Here is a 26,331-nt window from a genome sequence, read left to right as displayed (position 1 = left end):
CAAATAATAAAGTAGAAATGATGCATTTAACTAATTGTAGTGATAGCTGTGATTTGTGCTATCAGTAATTCACCTGCACCGCCGAAGTGTGCAACAGGCACATTCCTACCAATCAAATATTACTAACCTTTATATCTACTCCAGATTTCAAGTTGCTTCAAGATCATGTCCATGGCCCCTCAACAACCTAGAAATATGCATAACCAATTTGCTGTTGTATGGAATTCCCTAAATATTTAAAGACACACATCCAATCTTCACATTTGATCTACTGCATCAAAAAGTGGTTTTGCCACTTCCATGGTGCCCCACTTATTCATGTTTTTAAGCCTGTTCTTGATCTTTGATGTTTCACTGACATATGCTTATATTAATAAATGAAGAGAATTTTAAAGCAGCTATGGTAAATAAGACATGTTAGCTTTAAAAGGCAGAGCTGCCACACTTATATGGAAGATCAGGACTCTAGTACAATATGGTATGCAGAAATTGATTGCAGTTAACTCAGTCTCCTACTGCTTGAATGGAAGATTTGCGAAGTATTGTTTTAACCTCATGATCAGAAGGCAAGCAAGAAACCAAAGCGGCAGAATAAAAATATCAGGCAACTATTTGTTACTGCGAGAATCTGTCACAGTGGTCCCTTGTTTCTGGCATTTGTGGCAAGCCAACATGCACTAATTAGTTAGGACCTAAACACCAATCACATTTTAAGAAGACTCATAGGGTAGTTTTGGTCTCTAAGCCTGGAACAAATTAAAGAGAAAATATAATAGGCCTCTGGGGATCTTATGGATTGTGTGTTTCATGAGAACAAACTCTACAGCCATCTTACTTAAAACACTTTACATACTTTTTCTTCCCCTCTTCTAAAGGCTTTCTTTAAACGTGTCATTTTTTTTCAGTAGGAAACTTGGGATATTTCCCTTTGTAACTTTTTCTTTCTTTGGTAATCCCCACTACCATCCTTCCGCAATTGAAGTATATAATAGTCCAGAAATAATTAACTTTTCTTTGCATACAGACTCTTTAAAAAAAAACCTTAACTATAAGCTGCCAAGAGCCAGTGCAAAAAACTCAAATTCATTTGCTCTTAAAGTACCTTACATTTGTAACTTGCAATGAGTATTTTTATTGACCTTTGAAGTTCAGATTATGTACTTTGGGGTTTCCCAACATTTTAAATAACAAGCAGTACTAAAACTGTAGAAATTACAGTTAAAGAAAAGCAGCCATCTTGTCTTCATTTGTTTAGCCTTGATTAGTGTCTTGAATATTCCCCCAGAAATTCAGCTGAGATATCCCTCCCTCATTTCACAGAGGACACCAATCTAAAGTAACCTGAGATAAAACAGAATAAAAATCCAGGCTAAGCATGAGATGTCATTCAACTCCTGAAAAAAGTAATTCCACCATTTCCACACTTTAAAGTTGTATGTTATTTTGAATTTCTTGAATAAAGCATGTATTGGGTATTGATCTATAATTTTTAGTTGATTTGTTGCTTGACTTGACTAGATTAATTAACTAAATAGTCTGATAAATTCTGCACTTTTAAAAAGAATTTCTAGAAGCTTGTTGGAAGCCCACTTTTACACTTAGAAAGGAGATGGTGTAAACTTTAGATATTTACGTTAATCAAAGATCTATACTGAAAGCTGAACTACTATAAATGTTAAAATCTTATATATAGCAGAAGAGAATAGCCAGACCCCTTTTACAAGATAGCTAGATACTTTTATATAAATGAATTGATACATTAACATAATTATAAATAATACTTCACTGGAGTCCAGTTCCCTTTAAACTCTGCATGTTTATTACAATTGTCCTTTCCTTTAGTAAATAAACAGTGAACCTTTGTTGTTTTTATTTATGGAAAAAATTAAATGACCTAAAGGATATGCTATGCCAAAATTTAAAAACAGATTAAAACAAAAGAACATTCAAAACTAAAGGACCACAGTAGGGGGAAAGTAGTACAATTATATTAGAAAAAGACACAAGTTAAAAAATCTGAATTCTGCTACTCTTTCAACAATCTGCACACCCAAAGAATGAATTCAGTACAAAAATGCATTTACAAGGTCATCCTCCAAAATAAAACTGATTTTATAAAGACAATTCATTATGTGTTTCTCTTATGTTGATTTTGAGATATTTGTGGGATAGGAAATAAGTTTTCTTTTCTTTTCATAGCTTTCATGAAAAGAAACCCATACACTTAATACTGAGGTCTTAACACTATTTCATCTAGATGTCAACGGAGCTCTTCATGTGCTTTGAAGAACAATATATCTGGCAATATTCCTATGAAAAAAGACACAACTGTTCAAATAAAAACTTCTTTACATCTTAGATGCAGGGGAGAAATTCATGCATAAAGAGTTTGTACAACAGAAAAAGCAGAAGTGTTTATTAAAATGTCACCAATTTAAATTTAAAAATTGAGATTTAAAATCTATTCTAATCATGGATGTGATGTGATAAATGGCTCAACAGTTTAAAGAATCAATGAAAAGAAGGAACGCTTGGAAATAGATCTTCAGAGGCCATAACCTACTTTCCCTTTTTATTGTGGGTTTTGTTGCTCAAACATCTATAGCACCACACAAATAGGAAGGAGTTGCAACAGTGATAATCCCTCTTCTCCAAACAATCATCATTTGGTTTTGGAAGTATAGACGAAGCAAAAAACAATCTTCACTCTAGTTGCCAACTCTGATTGGGAATTCCAGGTACAGCCCAGAATAAGCATTTTACCAGATACACTGTACTGAAAAGTTATACAGTCTTCATCTCTTCAGATTCACTGCTGCGTAACAATGTTTCTATGGCAGATCCCAACATAATTGAAGAGCAATCTAACTTGATGAACAGATGAGAAAAGTCTATTTTAAGAGGTTTGCATTGGTAGCCCTGTGTGTTAGGAAGTTAAAAGGAAGGAGAATCAATGGAGTGGGACAAGGAAACACATTTTTTTTTACATTTCCTTTTCAGATTTTATTTCAAATCTAATTCAAAATGTCAAAGCTACAAAAAAAAGGGGGACAAGGGAAACAATTATGGGGGTTTCTTCTAACTCACAATATTCTAAAACAACTACTGCCAGCAGATCTGATACACACATTTCAGATGAAGTTCCTAAACACAAAATCTCATTCTGGGAAATAGCCACAATGAAGGTTTTGTACAATATAAAACATTGACAGGTCTACCAATGCAGTTACTCATGAATATACACGTGCATTCACACCCAAAAAAAAGGAATGCTTTTTTTTCATTTGTTTGTTTAACAGACTGTTCAGGCACAAAAACAAAACCGCATTTCCAGTAAGTGACAGCATCATAAAAATTAAGAGTTTGTCAGTGTTTACTCTTCTTTGACTTCTTGTGAGATCTGTGTGGAGAACGAGATTGAGATCTGGATTTTTTCCCCGACTTTTTAGGTGATCTGGATCGTGATCTTCTTGATCTTTTTGGTGTCCTTGAACCAGATGGTGATCTAAAAAATAAACTAAGTGAAGTTAGTAATTTTCTTATTCAATTTCTATCTATGGTTTTGATGCTTTACAGAAAGAGAAAATTGCTAATGCTACATAAATTGGATTTCAAGAAAATTTATTTTCCAAAACACACAAATACATGAAACTAGAAGTTAAAAATAACATTTGTATATTACATGTACCAACCGAAATTCATTTAGGTTGCAATCCTATCAGAAATATCTATTGATAGCATAATCAAGACCCAAGCCAGTATAAATTACATATTGCTTAATCTGGCTTTTTTAGTTTTTCCATCTTCGAACTTTCCAATTAATTCCCAGATCTTCATACTTTTAATTCCTTTATAATCTATCCCAACATTTCTTTAAATCTTCTCTCCTGAACCATAGTAAGCTGATTCCATCCTGCTTCTTATTACATTATATAATCTTGCTATTAAATCAAAATGTAAATGATTATAAATGGCACTAAATAAAAAAATATATGACAATTTGAACTAAAAAACAAGCTGTGGTTTACCTCTTGGCTTTTTTACTGGCATCTCTGGGAGAATCTTTATGAGAAGATCTGGAACGTGAGCTCTCTTTATGAGATCTTTCAGATCGTTCAGATCTTTCAGATTTTGGTGATGGAGATTTTGCTCGCCTGCTTCCACTGCTGCGTGATGGGCTTGGTGACGTGCTATGTCGTCTTTTCCTTTTGCAAAAACAGTGACAATTATAACATCTGAAGCATGGGCCAATGAAAATAGTGTATTTTTAAAAGTTTTTTTTTTAATTTGCCAATTAAAATGTCCCAAGAAGCCTCTGGCATAGAAGTTTTTGAGTCACCCAAATAAATTTTTACCAAGCTAGGATGATCTACATAAACTATAACATCACTTGGGGTTAACAGATATATCTGGGTTTTTGGGGTCATACATAGCTTGAGAAAGCAAAGCACAAACAAAAAGAATGGCTTTTTTTGCATATTGCAAATAGTGAAATTGTGTTATTGGAAATGTCAAACTGGGTTTTTTTTGGGGGGGGGGGGAATTGTAATAATATTAAATACTTTCACACCTCTATTTGTAAACATTAACTGCAATGGGCTAGGATTCTGGAACTATAAAATATAAATTGATGGAGCAAGAAAAATGACATCTTTCATGCACATATTTTTGTAAAACATAAAAAGAGATTACAGTCTGAAATTTGATACATAGGAATAGAAAAGTAAAAGAAAGAGAGAAATAGACAGAAATAAAAAGTGTATATTATGAAATACTTCGGTCCATAAATATAACTGCAATAAGGCGTATTAATTTGTTTAAACATTATACCTTTCTTTCCTTGTTGGTGTACATTCTTCCTTTTCCTTCTTCTCTTTGGATCTTGAATCAGACTTCTCTTTATCCTTCTTATCTCTTTCCCTTTCCCTTTCCAGTTCCTTTTCTTTTTCCTACATGTAAAATATAACAGAATCATAAAAGTAACCTTAGAGATCATTGAGTCCAAGCCCTCCTAAGTACAGAATCTGTTGGAAAGTTCAAAGAACTCCCCTGAAGAACTCACAATTTCAATCTTAGCTAAATTAGTTTTCCAAATGGAAACTGGTATTAAAAAAAACCCCAAGATTATGAAACAGGGACAGAGAACCAAATCATTAATTCTTCTAGGTATGTTCTAACACTACTGCCTATGTTCTTTTTCCAATGTTTTCAATACAACATGTGTATGGCCTGACTGAATAGAGAATTATCTGCCCAACACTAGTTGTTTCCCGTAGTAAATGATTTATTAAAATTAAGTGAAACAATCTTTTTTTTTCAAACATCTTTAATGCATTGGTATGAAACTGTCACTTTATGTGCTAGAAGAGACTGAGCTAAGTATCTTTACATAAGCCAAATTACGTATTACTAAAGAATTTAGTAAAAGTATTATGTGGAACTAAATCTTTATCTGAATTCGCACTGGTTATTAACTGCAAACACTTAAGACCCTTTACGTCATACTCTAAATTAACATAAAAACAGCTTAGTAAAAAACACAGATTTAAGCATATATCACAGAACAAAACTTTGTACACAAAAAAAATATTGATATACAACTGTTTAAAGATTCAGTATATCTACATAGGAAGATGTAACTTTCTGAAATCCTGAACAGCTATTACAAAATCTGTGCACAACATTAAGATGTACTGACCTACAATCTTAGAGGACCATCAATGAACTGCATTGACCTATGGACAGACGTTATATAAAGCAGGGATTTTTTTTTCTGTAACTATGTTTCAATGAAAAAAAAGCATAACTATAGATTTTTAACTCCTATTCTGGCATGGTGGCAAAGAAACCATAAGATATCTCATACCGTTTAGTAGGAAAGGGATTTAATATTTATTTATTTTGATTGAATGATTGATTGACTGATTTGATTTGTTTGGCCACAGGATAGCTTACAATTTTATTCCATCCCAACCAGAATAATTTTTTTTCAGTTTCTTCAAATGGTTTCTTCAAATATGTAATGAAAAAGGTATGCTGTGTCTTTTTTACTAAAAGACTACTTACGAAAGCAACTAAAGTTCCTTACTTTGCATTGTATGTTTTTTTTTAAGTCAGAGTGCAGTGTGCAGAAGAACTCATCCGGGTTTACCACTCATACAAGTCACAATATACCATAGTTAAAGGATAGTGGTGGCAGTATTATTATTTTTATTAAAATACTTCTTCAAAGCCACTGAAAACTAATGTAAAATTCTAAATTGTAAACACTGCTTACTCTCTGGAGCAATTTGTCACGATAGTGTTCAACTTGTTCCTGAAGACTCTGGCCTTGCTTCTTCGGTCTTTTTCCAGACTCCAATTCATCTTGAAACTTCATTACTTTCAACTGAGACAAAACATTTTTAAAAAAACTTAACTGCAAGTTTGTAAAAGTCAGAACAGGAGAATACTGTTTTAATTTAGTCATAACTGCGACATATATGGCTGAAACATTCTTCTAAGAGTCAAATTTTTAACGATCTTGTTAAAACTATGGATTTATCTCTAAAATTATGTAAAATAGTACTATTTTGTTACATTACCAGACTTTCTTTTTCCTCTCTTTCATCGTTATGTATTCATTTATATATAACTACATATATAATTCCAATGTTTTAAAGAGAAGAAAATAATCATTTATAACTACCCAAATGACAACTAGTTTTGGATGTACTTTTGAATGTTTGATAAAACCCCATAACAAAACAAGAGTCAAAGTTCTATTATATACTACACAATAGAATTACATTATTCAATGGGCATTTTTACTTAGCAAGCATATTTAAACATACATTTGAAGAAATATTTAAAATAATCTGAGAAGGTACTTTAATCAACCTATAATACATTAACGATTATGATTAATGCATTTCTTTATTCAATGGTTCTTCCTATTTGCTATCAAGTAAAAAAAATCCTGTTCACTTCAGATTTGAGCAGGTGCACACGGAGATCAAATTTTTAAATATTAATTATATAAAAATATTGTACATATTTTAGCTTTAAGGGGATACTATCCAAATAAGTGAGTAATATCTATTGGGTCTTTTAAAAAGTTTAATTATACATCTTTTCAAAAAATTTAAATGAACATATCTATAAATAATCTTTCTAAAGGAGTAAAGACTTCAAATCAATTGTCAGAAAGAGGAAGCACCATTTTCATTGTTAAATCATTTTACTGATCACTTGATTTCATTTATCACCATTTACACAAATTATATTTGTATCTTTGTTTTCACAAACATACCTCAATCTCTCTGAGTTTGGCGCGCTTTTCCTCACTCATTTCTGAGAACTTGCTTGAAGACTTTGAATCAGGTATTTCTTCTCTAATAGGATTGGAATAAAGGTGGTGCTCCTCAGATTTAGAACTTTGAGTATCCTCCTCATCTTCACTTTCTTCTTCTTGGCTTTAAAATAAGAAAAATAACACAAACATTCTCTTAGTTTATTTGTAATAGAAAGGTTTGCAATAGACAGCGCTTCCTAAGAAAGTACTCTTGGGACTCCCAAGAATATGTATTTCCTATCACTTTTAATTTCAGTTATCCAATCTGTATGCAATTTTAAAAACTAAAAAATATATAGTTAAGGGGAAGGAAAGGACAAGGAAAACAATGTATTTTTATGTGTCTTCTTCATACCTAAAGACAGCATAGAAGATAAATCTTATTAGATATGAAATTTATTAAGATTGGATAGTATAGCCTTTATTGTCATTGTACAAAATAAATGCAACGAAATTGGATCTGACATATTTCTTAGAAATGGAATCCCTGTTCAATCCAAGATTTTTAATATTAAACTGTTAATGATAAGCACAATTCAATGAAAAGCATCATATTCTAAAGTTACTATTATGCACATTTGGCACTTTTAATAATTCAAGGCTCTATTTTAACTTTACCTTGGATGTGTTTTCAATTTATCATCCTATTAAGCAATTTTTAGGAGCTATCAGACAACTTTGACATTGTGGACTGTAGTGATAGTAATTCCTGTCTAAATTTCCTAAAATCCAAGAGTATCCACTATAATTCTGATAATTAAAGGTATTAAAGTCTTATGCCTATTGACTTTTCATACCCAAAGCCAGATCAGAGAGGCATGTTGTGAGCTTGGTGAACAAATATATATATACACACAATATATATAATGCCAAAACCTAAGGCAGCCTAAGAAATATAGCCAGAATGAATACTCTGAAGAGCCACTGTTTCTCCCTTTTCTAGAGACACATTCTTCCCAAATAGACAGTGAAAAGACCCCTTCATCTTAGAAGATGAAACTTGCTTCAAGGACAACATGATGCATGCACACCTTATATTTATTAATTTATTACTGCCCTTTTGGAATAGCCATTTTGGCACACAATTCATTCAATCTTTACTTTGTTAATGCAATCAAAATTTCTTTTTGGGGAAAAATGTATGTGTGCATGAATTCTGGCAAGTGTACCTGAATTAAAACAGTTTTGTTCATTTTGCTTCAATTAGTAGATGTGAAAGTTGCAACAGATGCTGCACAAGATATGCTTTGTTTCCTCCTTCCTCACTCAATATTTTTATATTGGAGGAAATATGTAGATTCTACTACTATCCTTTGCAGAAGTAACCAAGCAACTCTATTGTTTTATGAAAATCACAAAACATTTGTATTCCATTTATTATGCTTAAGGTAGAGTAACTAGGGAAAAATGATCTTACTTCTGATGTTCTTCTTCCTCTGATTCCTCATGCTGGTCAAACAGCTCCCATTTAGATGTTGTTACCGCTAGGATGACAATTAAATATTATATTAAAATGTCAATATATAAGCATTTTAAGAGAAATTTGTAGATATTCTAAATTCTTATAACTTCCTAAACTTTTATTTAATGGTGTGCTATCTATGTACTATTTTATTAATATTAAGCATTAAATGCTGAAAATATTTAATAATATCAGCAAACAAAAGAAACTACACTTAAACAGGACTTAAATAGGAATTAACCTTGAGCTTCAAGCGCAGACTCGTCAACTGCTTCCCATTTTGAAGGGGCAACTTTAAATATTGGTTCATTCTTTTTAGATTCTTCAGATCCATCCACTATTGAATAAAAGAATTACGCAAAACATGATGTATACAATCCTAAATATGCTTCTATTTTAGAGACTTCATTAAGAAAATCCAAATTTTATAAGTTTAATGTTCCCCAGAAAGACAGAAGAAATATACGCACATTTTTAGTGAAAAGTATGCCCCAACATGTTCAACAGAATTGACCCCCTGATAAGATGCACTAAATGCTCTACAAGCAAACATCTGCTGCCACAAAAGAAACTCTCTTAGTGCGCCTTCTCCCTATAATTCAGAACGCTGCCAAAAACAGTTCTGGAGGAACTCTCAATCATCTAGAGAAAAGCTGGAGTCTGAATGAAGGAATTCAGACAGGTGAAATAATGTAATATTGAAGTCTCCAAACTTTTTGGCTTTGGGGGATGCTGGGGGGAGAATGGGGAGGGAATGGCTTTGTGAGAGCGGGGCAGAGCATGTTTGTGCATGCAGCTCCAATTGCATAAGCGGGGCACACGTGCACCTACTGTTCAGACAAATGGCGCCTACAATTATCTTTGCATTAAAATTGAATCTAATAAATATTGTAATTAGAAAATATTATGTTTTTCATTTACATATAATTTTATGATAGGATGTATGCTTCTAACTACGTGCTAAATTAGAACGTTCCTTACAAGGTACTCCATCAAGATCATCATCAATTGATTTAATAGGGATTCCATCAAGATCATCGATTGGAGCGACATCAATAGGAATTCCATCCATATCTTCTAGTGGAGCACCATCAAGTTCTTCTTCAATGGGAGCTCCATCAAGATCATCAGGTACTTCCTGAGAATAAAACATACACTGAGATAAATATAATCGAAGTATTTTCTCAAGTCTTTACTTCTTCATTTCATCACATAAGGATTTTTTTCAGCTTGTGGCTTTAGTTCAAAGCCCTTACATAGCTCTGTTAATTTGGGCCAGTTCATATGTAAAGCAATTTCTCATATACCAAATTTAAAAAAAAAAAAATATCTGTGCCTACCCTTCAAAACATCTGGGTTATAAACCCCAAATCATATACTTTCAAGCTCAAGAAGGAAATGATTGAATTTTACAAATAGATACACAGGAATGTACGCATTACAGTGATGCTATACATGCACTACAAGTGAGTACAACCTAATATAGAATATTTTAATCCTCACTGTGCAAAACTAGTTCATATTCATGCCATTTTAAATTCCCAGAAATTAGTCTGATTAAATTTTTTTCTTAAAGACACACAAGATTAAGTAACAGATACTTTAAGTATCTGTGATTTACATCAGAAAAACTATTAGATCATCTCCTTTATTTCACATTTTACAATATTTACAATATAAACGACAACTAATATATTCGTGGTAAGAGAAATGCAATCATTTAAAAGCATCACATAGTATTTTGTATCTTCCATGTAATTACAAAATGAAACAACTTTTAATTCAATCTTCAAACTGTCCCTTTTGTACCCATAAGAAACAGCAGGACTATAAGACCAAAAAAATCTTGGCTCTAACAACTCTTGAAGCAAGTTCTATATATTTAGGACTATGCTAAGACAAATGTCTACATAACGCTGTCTCTTAAAGATCCTAATTTTCCAACTGCACCCATAATATGGAAGAGGTGAGAGGCTGATTTCAAACATTCAGATATTTTAGAATTCTCTCTCCCTCTCACATCCAAACACACACCTGAAAACTGATAAAGAGGCAATGCACGTGCTTCAGGTTCCAAGCAATTTCCAATACGTAACAGGTAAATGAGCTAGTTCAAAGGCAAAGGTATGGACAATGTTAACATTCATAAACAGGAAAATATGTGTTTATGCAACCTCAAATCAACGGGGAGTTTCAACTGGGAACCGATAGAAGCCTTCATATTCTAGAGTCCTAGTACAAACCTCTGCCAAAACCTCTTCCTTACCTTTACCTTTAAGGTTCTCGTTTGCTTCCAGATCAATAGTATCAATAATGGTCTTATCTCATACTTACCTCTATTTCTTTTTCTTCAATAATATTTACAAGCCCCAAGAAAATATTCTGTAGTTTGATCAAAAATGGTTCTGGATAAATCGCCCAGTCTTCCCATGCTCTGAAGCATGTCATTACCCGTTGCTAAAAGTAGTAAACAATGCTAGTCATTTGTATTGAGAAGAACTTTAACAATAAATACAAGGCTATACATCTATTTAGCATGTGCCTTTACAGCATAGTCACTCCTGCTTTGATGGATTTGCTAATTTTGACTGGAAAAACAATGATAAACCATGAGGTGCTGATTGTACTATTGGTAGTTTCAATGTCTTTTTCAATAGAGAACGTTTTAAAAAAGATGGTTAAATACAGCTTGGTCTAGAGAATACTTTATATCTTTCCTCTCACCTAATATGAAAGCATCAATTCAGACTACTGAATTAGTGTAACTTTGTGCATATAAATTGCTTATTTAATAATCAGTTTGAGGTCAAATCAAAACTAATTTAGAAAAATTGAAAATAGCAATAGCATTTAGATTTACATACCGCTTCATAGCGTTTTGCTTTGTAGTACTCTCTAAGAGGTTTACAAAATCATCATATTGCCCCTAACAATCTAGGTCCTCATTTTACCAACTTTGCAAGGATGGAAGGCTGAGTCAACCTTGAGCTGGTGAGGATTAAATTCCTGGCAGTGGATCGAGTTATTTGCAATACCATATTCTAACTATTACGCCATCACAGCTACCGATATTTGGTATAAAATAAATCCTCAGAATTAGAACTAAATTAGAACTAATTGAAATATTTTTCTGGAGAAAGCCATTGCCTTTTCAAATTGTTAAAAATTCTTATTCTTTATCTAGTCTTTATCTCTTATAACTATTTCTCAAGCAGATTATAATCTAACTTTCTAATGAGAAAATTCACATTTGTGGCAGTCTCCTTACAGGTTCTCTCCAATGAGAGTTTGTCCTGGCATCAACAATATTAATGTTTTGATTACTGTGAAAATAATTTTTACTTAATATTTTAAATGATGATACACAAATGCCTATGTTTAATTTGCCATTTATATTATGTATTGGGTATTTTATTGTAGGTGTAGGCCACATTGAATATATTTTATGTCCTCCTTGAAAATTTGTTAATTTTATAAATACTGAGGCATTCTGCTCATGTCACGTCAACAATAACCATGCACATACCTTAAAGTTTTCAGACTGTAAATGGCCTTGTATTGCTCGGTAGGTAGCATTCAGATCAGAATATATCTGACATAGTTTTGTCTCAAAACTGAAAAGACAGTTTTCATATATTAGACATTTCATAGTATAAAGAACTGCACTGTGAAAGTCAGCCAACCTAATGAAGAATTACATAAATATTTCCCCAAGTTTCCAGGCAAAGAAACTCTGGACACCTAGTTGGAAAATGTGCCAAGTTATAAGTAAGTTTTAAGACTCTAGAATATAGTAGTCAGATGTGATGGATCTATTATACAATAGTTGCTTTATAACTGTATTTCAATCCATCATTAAAAATACATTCTATGTGCACATATACATGTAGAAAACAGAATAGTAAAATAATACTCTTTAGCTATCTCTAACTGCAAGTTACTGCAGAAAAATTAAACTGACCAGAGAAGAAAATTAAGGCACAAATGCTGCTTTGGTCAAAATGTAATGCACACTTCTTCTTCTTTTTTTGCAAATGTGGCAATTACTTCAGATTATGTTAAGTGTTAATATAGAGCAACCAAATAGTATATGCAAATTTTAAAGCCCACAAGAAGTATTTCTTTTCAAAAGAGTTTAAAACTTTATACTTACAATTTTCTGTAATATGAAGCATTGGCAACTTTCGCAGAAGAATTGTACAACACATCAGAAACCAAATATAATCTTGCAATCTATAAAAAATATAGAATTAAGTTACTACTGCTAATTTTGTTTGTATTAAAAGAGAAACATTTTACCCCATTAACAGGAGTATAAAACAATACAAATACAGTAAATAAATTAGGAAAAATCATTTTCTTAAAAATGTTATGCAATACCAAGTGCTGTTCAAATATACCAAACTATCTGATTTTTTTCTACACTGGAAAAATTAAATAATGCTAAAACTTTAAAAATCATTAGTGATTTTTTTTCCTGAAAAGGAAACGGGCTGAAATTTGTATTAGAATAGTATGATTCTGGCCATTAACAGATTTTAGCTTTGAATCAAGACAATATTGATTTAGTAAAAGATATTAACTGTCCTTTTGTGGTTATTCAATAAATACTAATTCAATGTCAATGAGAATCAAAATCACGTAGAGGTCAAACATACCTTTTTAGGGAGCGGCGTTTTCAAGATGGATAATGACTCTGCAATACAGTCCACTATTTCTTCAGCAGCCTCAGCATTATTAAGACAGAAAACCATTGCATCTCCAATATCATTCTTACGCGGTGTTAACCCACGCAGGATTTCCTCTAATTTGTCCCTCTGTCTAAAATTTCAGTTTCAAATTTTTAGAACACTTAGCAACATCTTTTCCATTATATTTATAAATGAGTTGTGTATATTATATTTCAGAATCGAAGTAACTAAAAACAATCTGGTATTTGATTGATTTTACTGAAACTAAAACATATTCTTTCATCTTTAGTCAGCATCCAAAAAAGTTGATTAAGGGATTATGAAATGCTGCTCCAAAAAGAAAACATATAATTAGATCTTCTTATAATGGAATTTGAATATTGGGTATTACTAAATATGGGGCAATACTGTAGATAGTCTGTTTTAGGTCTAGAGAAAAATTAGGTACATTAGGCTCTTTAAAGATGCTTACTCCTCCTTAAGTGCACCCTTCTTGCTTGGCTCTTCCACAAATGCTTCAGGTTCCTGTTCTTCAGACATCCCATGGAGATATGGATTTAAAGGAGGTGGCCTCCAAAAGGAACCATTTTTAAACATGCGAAAGTCTTCAGTCCTCCATTTGGTTGGAGCATCACCCTAACAAATAAGAATAAACATTTTAAATAGAGTAAAACAAGTGCTGGACCGGCAAAAAAGTATTTCCAATTTTCTAAGATCTTGCTCTTTTTTTTAAGCCCCCAGTCGTCCAGCCAGCAGAGTTAACCTAATAATACTAAAATTGTTGTAAAAACATTTCCTACCTGTAGAATTGAATAAAGCTTCCATCTGTAGTACACATGTGCTGGAGTCTGATTCTCAAATAGAAATCTAAACAAAAAACAGAGTAGAATGAAAGTAAACGACAGCAAAGAAAAATGAGACATCCTAAAAGTAAGGCAAAAAGTATTATAAAGTTTTAAAATCAAAACAAAAAGTAACAATGCAATATTTTCTATGTAACAAATTCAATTCAACAATTATATAATATATAATACCAAACAGAGATAATCAAAATATTAACTACCTGAACATTGGATTATTGATTTCTCTATTCATGATCATGGCTTCAAACATAGGTCCTTCACGTACCACAAATTCTATCATTCGATGTATTAATGCAAGCAAGTTCCTGCAACAACAACACAGTTAAAGAAAAATTGATTCATACCTAACATTATGCAAACTATGCACCACCTAAGGTATTTATAAATGAAAAAAGATTATTTTTGCTGTATAGTTAAGAACATTGCTCCAAATTCTTAAATTATACCATTATTCTAACCTTACATAATCAAAAATAAATTTGGACAATGGCTTTCAATATTAACATGAGTATAAAGAAGTCCTACAACTCCTAGATTATTTGTTCAGTATAAGATCTCACTGGTTCTTTATTTTTACCTGAGACAAATGTATTGTTTTGCATGCTTAAAGCCTCTGGAGTGAAGTAATTCATAATTCTTATAAATAAATATGAATGCAATTCATGACATGCCATAAAAGATAGCATATTAACCGTTTCTTTAAGAAATCAATATGATCAAAATTACATTCGTAACATTTGATAAGACTTGGTGTTTGAATCCAGTAAAAAATTAAAAATGAAAATGTTGGTTTAAAATCGTGTTGTTTGATTATGTATACATGTGAGCAAGAAAAATACAGAATGGGTTGGGCTGCAAATAGCCAAGGAACTCTGTTTTCTGCAATATTTTGACAGCTGTATTGACAGCTTCTTGAATTACCTGGAACTCCCTATAAGACTATGATAGAAATGTATTTTTTAACAAATACAACATTAGGGAGTAAGTTTTCTCCAGAGACATTAAAAACTGATGAAAAGAAAGCTGTCATTAGTGTTAAACTGACTCACAAAACTCTAAATATGTTGTATACTTATTATTCTTTAGAATACAACTTTAAAAAATCATTGTTCATTATTGAGCATTTCAAAATGCACTAATATATCTGAAGCTATACATTAGAAAAAAATAAAAACTACAATTCAATTTAGAGATTATTATTTGGGGATTTCTCAGATTTTCAGGTAGTTGCTTGAATCCAAAGATAAGTTAACATTAAGAAGGTCACAGAAGGAAAAGTTTTTCATTCTCGCTAAAGTTCCAAAACTAGCTCTGGAAGATCAGCTTTCTTCAACCAAAGATGATAAGGTGCGAAAAAAATCCTGAATAAGTAGAAAATCAGCTAAAACCTGGTTGGTCAATTTCGCTTTCCACCAGCAACTCTTTTCCATATGCATACATACTTCTCTTTTAAGAGAGACAAAAAATGAGGAAGGTTCTTCCTTGAACTTCTTTAAGTTAATTTATTTTAGGAAGCAGTTCCATTAACCCCAATTTGGAGAACTGCGAGTAGGAGATCCATGTATAGTTAGCTACTTAGTATTATTTTAGCATTTTTTCTAAAAAGTAGTATCGTAGGCTACTTAGGTAGACTGTAGCTTATGCTTTTCAGAATTAAACGTAAGTTCTTGATCTTATAAAGGAAAGGTGCTAAATAAAAGCATGAAAAGTCTATGCCACATATGTCCTCGCACATAAAAAAGAGCTCATTTTGTTGGGGTGCTTAGTTGTATACAAAGGTAAGTTTCATAGCACATAAGAGATACTAGAACAATAAAAGCTCCCAATTCCCATTTACCCACCCCAATTTTATTCTTGTATTACATGCTCCAAACTGAAAGAATATTGGTTCTCTGGCACATTCAAAAGGATTTTGTAGCTACTAAATGAAGTATAAACCCCAAATTATAAGCTTAGGGTTTAGGGAACTTCAAGTTTGCATAGAATTTGACATCAAGAACCAGAGAAAATGCACATTTGTTTTTAGCATATTACAAACACTGAATGGAAAAAAATCCTGTTTTAATTATTACTATGACTAACTTTATACAATTAAAAACTAAAATTAATTACTGAAAGTAGCCTTTTATGTGTTACCTTCTACTTATTTCTTAATTTCCTATCATCATCCTTCAAATTAATGCTCAATATATACAAAAAAATATCATTTTAGTCACTGCAGAAATCTAAGAGGAATTATTTGATCACATGGAAGTTGTATTTTAAAATGGTTCTGCAAACTTAATTTCAGATTCTGATTTTTAAGATTATAGCTCTTTGCATTTCAAGAACTACTTATCTTACATATGAAATCACCTAAAGCTCTCCTTTCCTGCCAATGAGACATGACTGGTTGTATAAGTAAAAGAAAAAAACATTTTAGTGGAAACATTCTTTTTGAAGAATGTCTTCTCCATCAAAAGAAAAGAGCTGCTGAATTATTTTAGTTTGATCCTAACTTTCAAAATGTGTCATTTTATTTCTTTTTAAATCTGATTGTCTTAAATGAAGATGTTTTTATTCCTGCATTTTATTTTAAGGTATTTTTACTTTTTTTTTACTCTTTCCTACTTTTATGCCAGGATATCTTGACAGAATGGAGTCTATAAATAATGCAAAGAAACACAATGAAAATAAGCAGCATTAATAAATTCATGAATTTCAAAGGTAAATTTCCCTCCTCTTATTTTAAGCCCACTAAATTTACAATCCTAAATAATGACATAGGAGAACTCAGTGGGCTTATCTCTCTCTCTTCACTACTTCCAAAACATATTGTCAATATGTTGAAGCATCAAAACCAGTTTAATTCAACAATAAGGTGAAACATCAATTTAACAGATTGAATGGGGGGAATCAGTTGTTATTTACAATTTCCTGTTAATTAGAATGTACATCATTCACATGATGTCATTACAGAAATCATTTTATTTCATTGGTGTAATGACACTATTGGAAAAATGACATAAAATGATTTAATACAACTGGAATTCTCATCCACTACAACAGGTTTCTAAATAGGGGGTTCACCAATATATTTATTGACATACAGAGAAATATTTTCCAGCATTGGGACTCTTAAAATGCTGCAGTGAGCAAAACTAGAACATTCTTTTTCGGAAACAGGTTTTATTTTCAATCCTAAGCAACAACAAAAATAAGGAAACATGCAAACACATTCTCCTGGCTCTTGTAAGTCATATCACATAACTCTTCAGCAATGAAAATTGCTCTCCTCTTTAATAAAAAAAAAGCATCATGGAAAAGATGCTTGCATTTCTGTCTTCAAAATGTATAGCCTGGTTACATTATGAGTGTTTATGATTTTTAAAAAAAACATAAAACAAAAGGATAATAGCTGTAAAACATTAATTTGGCCAACAAAAAGAAGTCTTTCAGTTATAATAAAACCACATTAATTGGAGCTGATCGTACCAATGTCTGGTCAAAAACTGTATACTTTCCCAATCCATCCCATGATGTTTTCCTGGTCCCCCGCTGCCGCAGACAGTTCAGCTGGTGTTGTTCACCAAGGCCAATGTCAAAGAGAATTTGGAAATCTTTGGTGCTCATTTATTTTAAACAAGTGTTTGTGTTGCTATGTTTCAGAAGAGCTTTTTGCTTGGCTGAGCAAGGATTTGCCTGATATATGCTGTACTCATTTGGTGCAGAATTACATTAGACTAAATTATATCCCAATTATGAAAATTATACCTGCCATACTTAGATACGCCGAATACTCTCACCACTTAATTTAAAGAAAGATAAAGAAAAAATTATGAATTACTATACTAAAGCTTTCAGAAGATTACAGAAAAGATCTGTCATCCAAACCTCAATCATACAAGTCAACCAATGAGCCAAGATCCAAACCATGATAACCCATAACGAAGATGATATAACTGTTAATTCTGGATATAATTAAAATCTACTCAATATCCCCATGTTGATGCAATAAATGTATCCTTTTGATCATTAAACTAATAGGCAAGCCTAAACCCACTGATTTTTACTGACATCCAAGAGTCTATCTTTTCACAACATGACAACTTTAGATCTGCTTTATAATGACTGCCCACAGTAATTTGGTCCTCTATGCTATCCAGACACAATGAAAGATATAATTTAAAACACTTTTAAGGCATAAAGTTGAGAAAAACTGGGCTTTCTTTGTAACCATCTACTAAAATAATTCCAACTTCATTGCCTAAGCATGGGGTTAGACTAGAAGACCTCCAAGGTTCCTTCCAACTGTTATTCTATTCTATTCATTCCATTAATCCTACAACTGAACTGAAATACTAGTAAAAGTCAGTTTAATATAGATAGCAAACCTTAACATTCTCACACTTACAAAGCAACCATTGCTCAGTCAAGACTAAACTTTTCCTCAACATCACAATTTATATTAAATTCCAAATGGGATAGTCGCTATATTTAGATCAGTAATAATAAAGAAAAACATGTACCTTTCTGTTGGGATAACCACTTTGACTATGGCTTGCGACAGAGTCTGTATATGAAGTCACATCAGATAATAAACATAGAATATGTGAGTATTGTTAACAAGTAACAAGCAAAAAATACATATGCATTGAAAATACTACACATCTATCACATGTTTGCAGGCAATCACTGCTGCAGTTATAGACTATGCAATTACATAGCAAATTATTGTGTGTGGTGAACAAAAAGTTCACAAATTGCAAATGACATTCCAAATAGAATGTACATCAATGCACTGAATAGATACTATACTGATAACAGCCCAAAGGATTAGGCACAGATATCCATGTGTAGAGTATGGCTTTTACTTTTCTCAATAGCAGTTTCCTTTTTACTGTATCAATTGCTATTCTTAACATCTTCAGGTTGTGAAACAAGTTACACATGCAGCATAGAAAAGCTATTTAAAAAAAATAAAAGCCTCAATGTACATAGACAAACCCACCACATGCATATGAAGGGGCTTGCCAGATGAAGGCATATACAGAAAATTGAATCATATTTTCTATTTACTAAGTTAGTCCTATGCAAGCTAACATTTGTGGTGTTTCCACCATGTTTATGTGATCAGGGTATGGTATTAAATTCTTTCCATCCCTCCTTTCTGGAGACTGACTTCTCCCAGCTTTTATTGTTGTTGCTTTTTTCAGCTGTTTAAATCTTTTGAAAGTGGTGATTTGGAATATGTGGGAGCCCATAAAAATAACATCTTTTTGAATCATCAAAATGCATGTGCAGCCAGAAAAACAGCTGAGAACTGCTTATAAAACAGTTCCATGAGACTGGAAAAATGTGTGTCACTTTGATGATTTGGAAAGAGAGGCTTCATATAGCTCCCATGTGTTCCAAAAGAAGCTTTTTCAGCGGATCTGATAGCCCTACTGTTTTTAATCACAGTTAAGAATCACACGGGGAGTGGCAATAGTTTAAGCTAACCAAGGCTCTGGCTTACCAGATTTTGAACCCTCCTAGGAAGCCAGGCTTTAGAGAATGCGACCGGGAAGAGCCCAAGAGGTTTTCACCAGAATTATTATCACAGCCCATGTAACGTTTAACTATGTTAAAGCCAGCACTAAAGTTTTGCAGTCCAAAACCAAAAACTTGCCTGAGAAAGGCAACAAGATTTTTAAAAAGGAAGCAATCTGTAGCTTATTGGTTATATTTGTACTGGCCACTAAGTTCTCAACCCTTTCAAAGCTAAGAAACTTCATGAAAGTATTAAAACAATGTGACATCACTTGTGTTTAAAAGTTACTTACCATTTGTTTTTAAAAAATCCCTTAACTATCCTGTTATTTTCAACTACCGATTTAATGTCTGAAATAGCTTTTTACATTGAAACATGTGAGCTCATCCTAATTAATCAATCTGGCTGAATTTAAATGTAGCCTTTAAAAAAAGATTAATTTAGAGACTGCAAATCTGGCAGCTAACAAAAGGGGGACAGAGGAGGAAAAAAACCAGGGAGTGTGGAAGGGGAAAACACGTGGTGGCCAGATTTAAAAGTGCAATTAAAAACAAAACCCAATTATGTAGCCCAAACATGACAAGGGAATGAGGCTCCTTAAACTAAGGCAGGGAACAATTAAGCAAAATTCTATCACAGAGTTACAAATACTATCATACAGAAGATGTACAGCCCTGAGTAACTTTTTACCTTCTCAAAATCTTCTTTGTTTTTAGGTGGTGGCAACATTGGAGCATTAGGATTCTTCAGTCTCTCTCTGGGCTGAGCATTAAATGGCAGACCCGAAGGAGGTGGTGGAAGGGTATGTTCCATCATTGAAGGAGGAATATATATAGGATGAGGAGGAATAGGAACAGCTTTGCCCCAGCCTAATTTCATTTCAAAAGACATGATCATCTTGCCTGGGGAAGAAATGTACTGATTTAGAAACTGCATTATCAGTGTTTCAATGAAAATAGGTCGTTATATAGAAGCTCACTGTTGTCTAACATATATATCATGCAACAGAAATAAATTGCATTAAATTCAGTATTAGTTTTTAAAGATGTCTGAGTAAGGATACTGTACAGGTAGTGCCCAAGTTACGACCAAAATTGAGCCCAAAATATATGTTGTTAAGTGAAACATTTGTTAAATGAGTTTGCCCCATTTTACGAATTTTCTTGCCACAGTTTTTAAGTGAATCTTTGCATTTGTTAAATTAGTAACAGTTAACTGAATATGGATTCCCCATTGACTTTCCTGGTCAGAAGGCTGCAAAAGCTGATCACATGACCCTGGGATACTGAAACAATCATAAATATGAATCAATTGCTAAGCATCTGAATTGTGATCATGTGACCATGGGGATGCTGCAACAGTCATAAGTATGAAAAATGGTTATTTTCAGTTCCATTGTAACTTTGAACGGTTACTAAATGAACTGTTGTAAGTCAAGGACTTCTTGTAGTAATTAAACACTGCAACTTCCAAACAGTTCTCACATCAAGATATTTTATCGCATGTAAAAGTAGACATAAGACTTTCTTGACATGCACACAATTACAAGATTGCAATAACTGGCTTTCATATCATCCAAATAGTACTATTAGAGCTAAATCTGGAGTAGGCATTTTCTTTTTTTCAAATAAGTAGAAGTAAGAATAAGAAACTAAAAATGAAATAAATTCCTCTGAGGGAAAAGCCCAGTTATATAAACATAACAGGCAATCTGGTAAATTAATTCATCTGGCACCTACTAATTTCTTAACTTCAAAATTCTTAAAAGGTAAGGAAAATCTTTAGTTAAGATTTGCATAATAAAGCAGAGATAAGTTAGTAAACCTTCCCCACACAATGATTTTCACTGGAACACCTTGCTTTGCTCAATGTTCCTCCTGATATCTTATATAGGCAATTAATTTCAATCCTTTAGTACCATTTAAATTCTTTAGTGCACGTTCAGCATCTCTCCTATTCATGAAGGCAACAAATCCACAATTCCTTTCTCTTGCTCTTTCTTCATCAGTCCTTGGCCACATAATTTTCACACTTGCCAAAGGCCCAAAACGTCCAAATTCTTGGCACAACATCTCTTCATTCATCTAGAAACAGAAAAGAGAATGAAGTATTTCTCAAAAGAAAGGGCATATCCTATATTCTGTAGATACAACTGGAAAAAAATTAAAACAATTTTAACAGAATGGTGATAAAAACATCGTAAGATCCAGAAATACCCTAATCATTTGTTTTCACAGCAATAAAACATGGTTCATAATCCACTAGTGCTCAACAGCTTTGGGGTTGGAGTCTCAATTCTTAAAAGCAATTGGGAAGCTGCCTTAGAAAATGTCTGCTGTAATGGACACACATACATACCTGTACAATGAATAAGCCCATCAATACAACTATTTCTATAATTCTGTTGAGATCTCTATTATGCCCCAATGAATTTCTGCAAATGAACCTAAGCTACAGAGTAGTGCTTTGCTTTAGAACAGGGGTGTCAAACTCGCAGCTCACCGGCCAGATGTGTCACGTACTATGCCCATTCCCAGTTTAATGAAGAGGGAAAAGTCGTGATACATCACATGATGTGACATGTTCTAAAGCAGGAGTTTGACACTCCTGCTTTAGAACATGAAAAATTGTTAATTCTATACAGCTGTGGTATATAATCTTTTCAGGGCTCAGTGTAGGTGAAGAAGTGGCAGAACCTGAGGATGGAGTTAAAAGAAGGATCAGCCTGGAATCCCTATATACTACAAGCAGATTAAGTCCAAACCTCCTGAAATTTCTTTGAACTTTATCTAACTCCAAGCAGATGCTGACAATTAGCTGAGAAGATTTTGGGGCATATGCTTTTAGCAATTTAGTTTATTTGGACCTTCTTGTGTGATCCTAATCTTTTGTGCCTAACACTGAGACATATTTAAAATTTGGAGAGCATAACTTAAGTATCCTCATAACATAGCTTCCATCAAAAATATATATTTATCAAATTGGGGAATTGCAAAATCAAATGCTTATGGAAAGACCTCTACCAGGCCAAAGATTTTGCTGCAAATCAACATATTGTTAGAAGCTGCTGTTTTGTAGTACACCAGCTTTCTGTTTAATTTCTGACAAGATAAATGTGCCTCTAGGCTCTGGAGAGGTGTAAGGTATACTTTATAGATTTCTGTAATACTGTAGCTAGTAACTAATTAATTTAAAACAGAGTTGATGCTGAAGTGGATGTGAGAATATGGGTACTGAATGTACCCACAGATGGAATGATAAAGAGGCAAAACAAACAAGCAATCAGTTAAAGTTAACAGTTAAAAGAATTAACTGTTCAAGTTAGGGAGACAGCAGGGAACAAAACTTCTTCCTCCAATGTCTAGTTTTCCTTAGGAGACAACAAAATGATTTTTATATAAAGTCATATTAGACCAGAAAGAGTAAAAAGCGTCTTGTGAGAGTATATAGTCAAGTTGCATATGTTTGAATTATGAATAAAAAGAAAATTAATGTCTAACCCATAGAATAAGTTACAGATAGTCTATAGGAATATTCATTTAGTTATCTAATTCAAGAACTGCAGCCACAATATACATACTTTAGTAGATGTAGCTGAAATGAGAAGATCTAGACTTTAAATAAAATCTTTATTCAACTATTAATTTAAGTGATGATTTTTATATAAATCATTATCAAAATTGTCTTCCTCACGAAATATTTATATAAAGCATTATGGGTAAACATGCACAATATTTGCATACTTATGCTACGAAAAATTATGCACAGAGTTCACAGCCATGAATGTTTTTATGCTCTTATTACCTGGGGATTAATGTTTCCAAGATACAAATTTGTTGTACTTGGATCTCCAACATCATGTGAACCTGGAGCATAATCGTCCAGTACTAAAACAAAGAAAAGAAGATGTAATTCAATGCATTCATTTTAAATTAACTAAACATGTAATTAAGTTGTAAAACTATATTACCACCTGAAGATCTATTTCTTCTTGAAGGTGCATCCACTAAAAGAAAGATTGGATGTCTATTTAGTTTCAAGTTTTTGTAGAATTACAATACTGTAATACAATAATGATTACTTACTGGAACGGCGTTGTCCATCTGAATCTGACTGAGGTGGCTCAAAACGACTTAATCTACCTTTAGTTTTATGTCTTTCATCACGCTCTTCTTGAATTCTGTAAGATATATTTTATAAAACTAGTAAGCAGCTTTAATTCTAATAGACATCATAATAATAAAAATCCAACTGATTTAACTTATTTTACCATTTGAAAACATCTATCCAAGTTTCAAGATAGACCACTTTGGAGTTTGGAGATTGATCACTTTGGAGAACCCTGATGTAAAGAAATTCTTTAAACTAGGATTCTCCAAAGTGGTCAATAACAGTCTTCAAGAGCTAACAGATCCATCCATTTATTGTTGTGGTTGTTCTCGTTATATACACAAAATTGTGAAATCACAGCTGCCAGCTGGTTTCGCCTTTATATGCATCGAGTTCCTCCCAAGAATTTAGGATGTTGTAATGCATCAATATAGTATATGTGCAGATCCAAGCAGCATGGCCTTTTGTAATTCACAGATAGAAATTTGTAAATGCTTAGATTTTCTAAGTGCCATCCAAGGTTTTTTGGCATGGCATCCAGTATGTCAATAACCACTGGGACCACCATGACCAGTTTATCCCATGATCTTTCAACTTTGATTTCCAGATCCCACAGGAGGGGGGGGTGACGGTGCGGGGAGGGGCCACGTACACATGCACATGGGATGGAGTGTGTGCAGGAGGGAAAACTTTTGCAACTATTTTGATTACACCCCAGTTTTTTTAATCTATAAATAAAATACTCACTGTTTTAGTTCTTCTTTTAAAAGCTCCAAATTGCTCTTTTTCTTCTTCAATTCTTTGTCTTCTATTGTACTATCCCCAGATAATCCCACACCAATTATACATACTTTCTTCTTTATTATTATTATTCATACTACTGTTAGTCAAAATAGTATTTATTAAATTATTTTCATGTAATAAATGTTTGGTGATTGATGAACAATCTGAAACTTCGTAAAAGTGCTTATGATCTGAAGAGTTTAAGGATCCAGATTTAGGCCATGCGTAAACATTTCTCAAAGAAACAAAATATTGCTACTCACTATTAAAACTTCCTTTCAATTTTAGATACCCACTATGGATTATTTATCCCCTTACTGCTTCACAGACTGAATTATATTGTAACTTATTGCTGTCTTATCCAATCTGACAGCTCAGCTTGAGGGAGAAAAATAGTTTGCATGGTTGGACAGTTGTAAAAATACAACTGAGAATAGCCTAAGATGGTAAAAATTGAAAATGTCACCAAGTACCCACTAAAAATACAATACTATGTAACATTTTTTTAAAAAACTGCCCAGGAATTAAGACTCATAAATCAAAGTGATATAGACTTCAATCCAGTGGGTGGGTGTGGAATGATTTGTTCCAAGGAGTTTAGATGGAAGCATAATTTTAAAACTGGAGTGGGAATTGTGGCACAGAAAGAAATGATGAGAAAGATTATCAAAGTTGGTAAAAAAAATATTATTAAAGTCTAGATAACACTCTCTCTTGTGGATTTTCCTAATTAATAAAAGTTGTTCATTATCCTTTTCAGATATGTGCGATTATTAAAAATGTCATTTTGAGAGCAGGAAGGTATAAGCTTAGAGTTTCAAAAGATGGCTTTCTAAAGGATCACAGAAACATCAAAATAAGAAAAGCCCTACCATGATCGGCCTGGTATCAGAGACCCGGAGGGGGAGGGGAGGAATCTATCTAGACTAGTAGTCTGAATAATACAAAATAATACAAAACAACAGACAGAAACCTGATAGTAGAGCATATAATATGAGACATTTAAAAAAAAAATCCTCCATATAACTGCCTTTGTACAATCTTTTTGTTTTTTCCTACTCCAAATAATGAACCATTCCCAAGAGGTTTTAGAGATCTAGTACACCTATCTACGCTAGAACTATATCAGTGGTTCATTCGGGAAATAATTTTAAGATGGCTATGTATTACACACTGAATTTGAGTCAGATTAAGTTTAAATCCATAAAGCCACATATTATTCATCCCCAATCTTAGATATATTGTTAGATACTTAATATTAAGAATATTATTGATTTTGAAAGAAACATTTCCATGTAAATAAAGGATAACTGGACCAAAAAGACAATGACTGCTACTAGACCGTGATGGTGAACCTATGGCACACATGACACAGGTGGCATGCAGCGCCCTCTCTGTGGGCACGTGAGCCGTAACCCTAGTTCAGCTCCACCGCACATGCTTGCATGCCTCCTACTGGCCAGCTGGTCGTCAGGTCTCTGCTGTGTATGTTCCGGGAGGGGGGACACGTACGCATGCACGTGGGGTAGGACATGTGCCGGGGGGCGGGGGACTTTTGCAATTCATTTGATTACTCA

At 33.0% G+C, this 26,331-nt stretch overlaps 1 protein-coding gene across 6 annotated transcripts in view; it reads right to left on the bottom strand.

Moving 5' to 3' along the window:
• Positions 1-2,141: 2,141 nt before the first annotated feature.
• U2SURP (U2 snRNP associated SURP domain containing) overlaps positions 2,142-26,331 on the bottom strand; it is a 41,934-nt gene continuing 17,744 nt past the window's right edge. For 4 of the 6 annotated variants that reach the window (XM_032225535.1, XM_032225536.1, XM_032225537.1 and 1 more), the window contains exons 7-27: positions 23,947-24,041; positions 23,835-23,867; positions 23,666-23,748; positions 21,780-21,945; positions 20,552-20,763; positions 18,858-18,901; positions 14,550-14,654; positions 14,287-14,353; positions 13,959-14,122; positions 13,454-13,616; positions 12,949-13,028; positions 12,322-12,409; positions 11,130-11,252; positions 9,777-9,933; positions 9,037-9,132; positions 8,751-8,817; positions 7,292-7,454; positions 6,278-6,388; positions 4,831-4,949; positions 4,029-4,205; positions 2,142-3,505 (exon numbers count right to left, since the gene is read on the bottom strand). In XM_032225535.1, coding sequence (XP_032081426.1) covers positions 3,367-3,505; positions 4,029-4,205; positions 4,831-4,949; positions 6,278-6,388; positions 7,292-7,454; positions 8,751-8,817; positions 9,037-9,132; positions 9,777-9,933; positions 11,130-11,252; positions 12,322-12,409; positions 12,949-13,028; positions 13,454-13,616; positions 13,959-14,122; positions 14,287-14,353; positions 14,550-14,654; positions 18,858-18,901; positions 20,552-20,763; positions 21,780-21,945; positions 23,666-23,748; positions 23,835-23,867; positions 23,947-24,041 — 2,452 coding nt within the window. In that variant the 3' untranslated portion in view covers positions 2,142-3,366. Of the gene's footprint in view, positions 3,506-4,028; positions 4,206-4,830; positions 4,950-6,277; positions 6,389-7,291; positions 7,455-8,750; positions 8,818-9,036; positions 9,133-9,776; positions 9,934-11,129; positions 11,253-12,321; positions 12,410-12,948; positions 13,029-13,453; positions 13,617-13,958; positions 14,123-14,286; positions 14,354-14,549; positions 14,655-18,857; positions 18,902-20,551; positions 20,764-21,779; positions 21,946-23,665; positions 23,749-23,834; positions 23,868-23,946; positions 24,042-24,718; positions 26,327-26,331 lie in introns of those variants that run through there. The other 2 variants (XM_032225539.1, XM_032225541.1) reach the window with 2 other exon arrangements.

The sequence above is a fragment of the Thamnophis elegans genome, chromosome 10, assembly GCF_009769535.1.
Source record: "Thamnophis elegans isolate rThaEle1 chromosome 10, rThaEle1.pri, whole genome shotgun sequence".
Classification (NCBI taxonomy): domain Eukaryota; kingdom Metazoa; phylum Chordata; class Lepidosauria; order Squamata; family Colubridae; genus Thamnophis; species Thamnophis elegans.
Note: the sequence above shows the minus strand (reverse complement) of the source record. Positions and strands in the feature narration are given on the sequence as shown.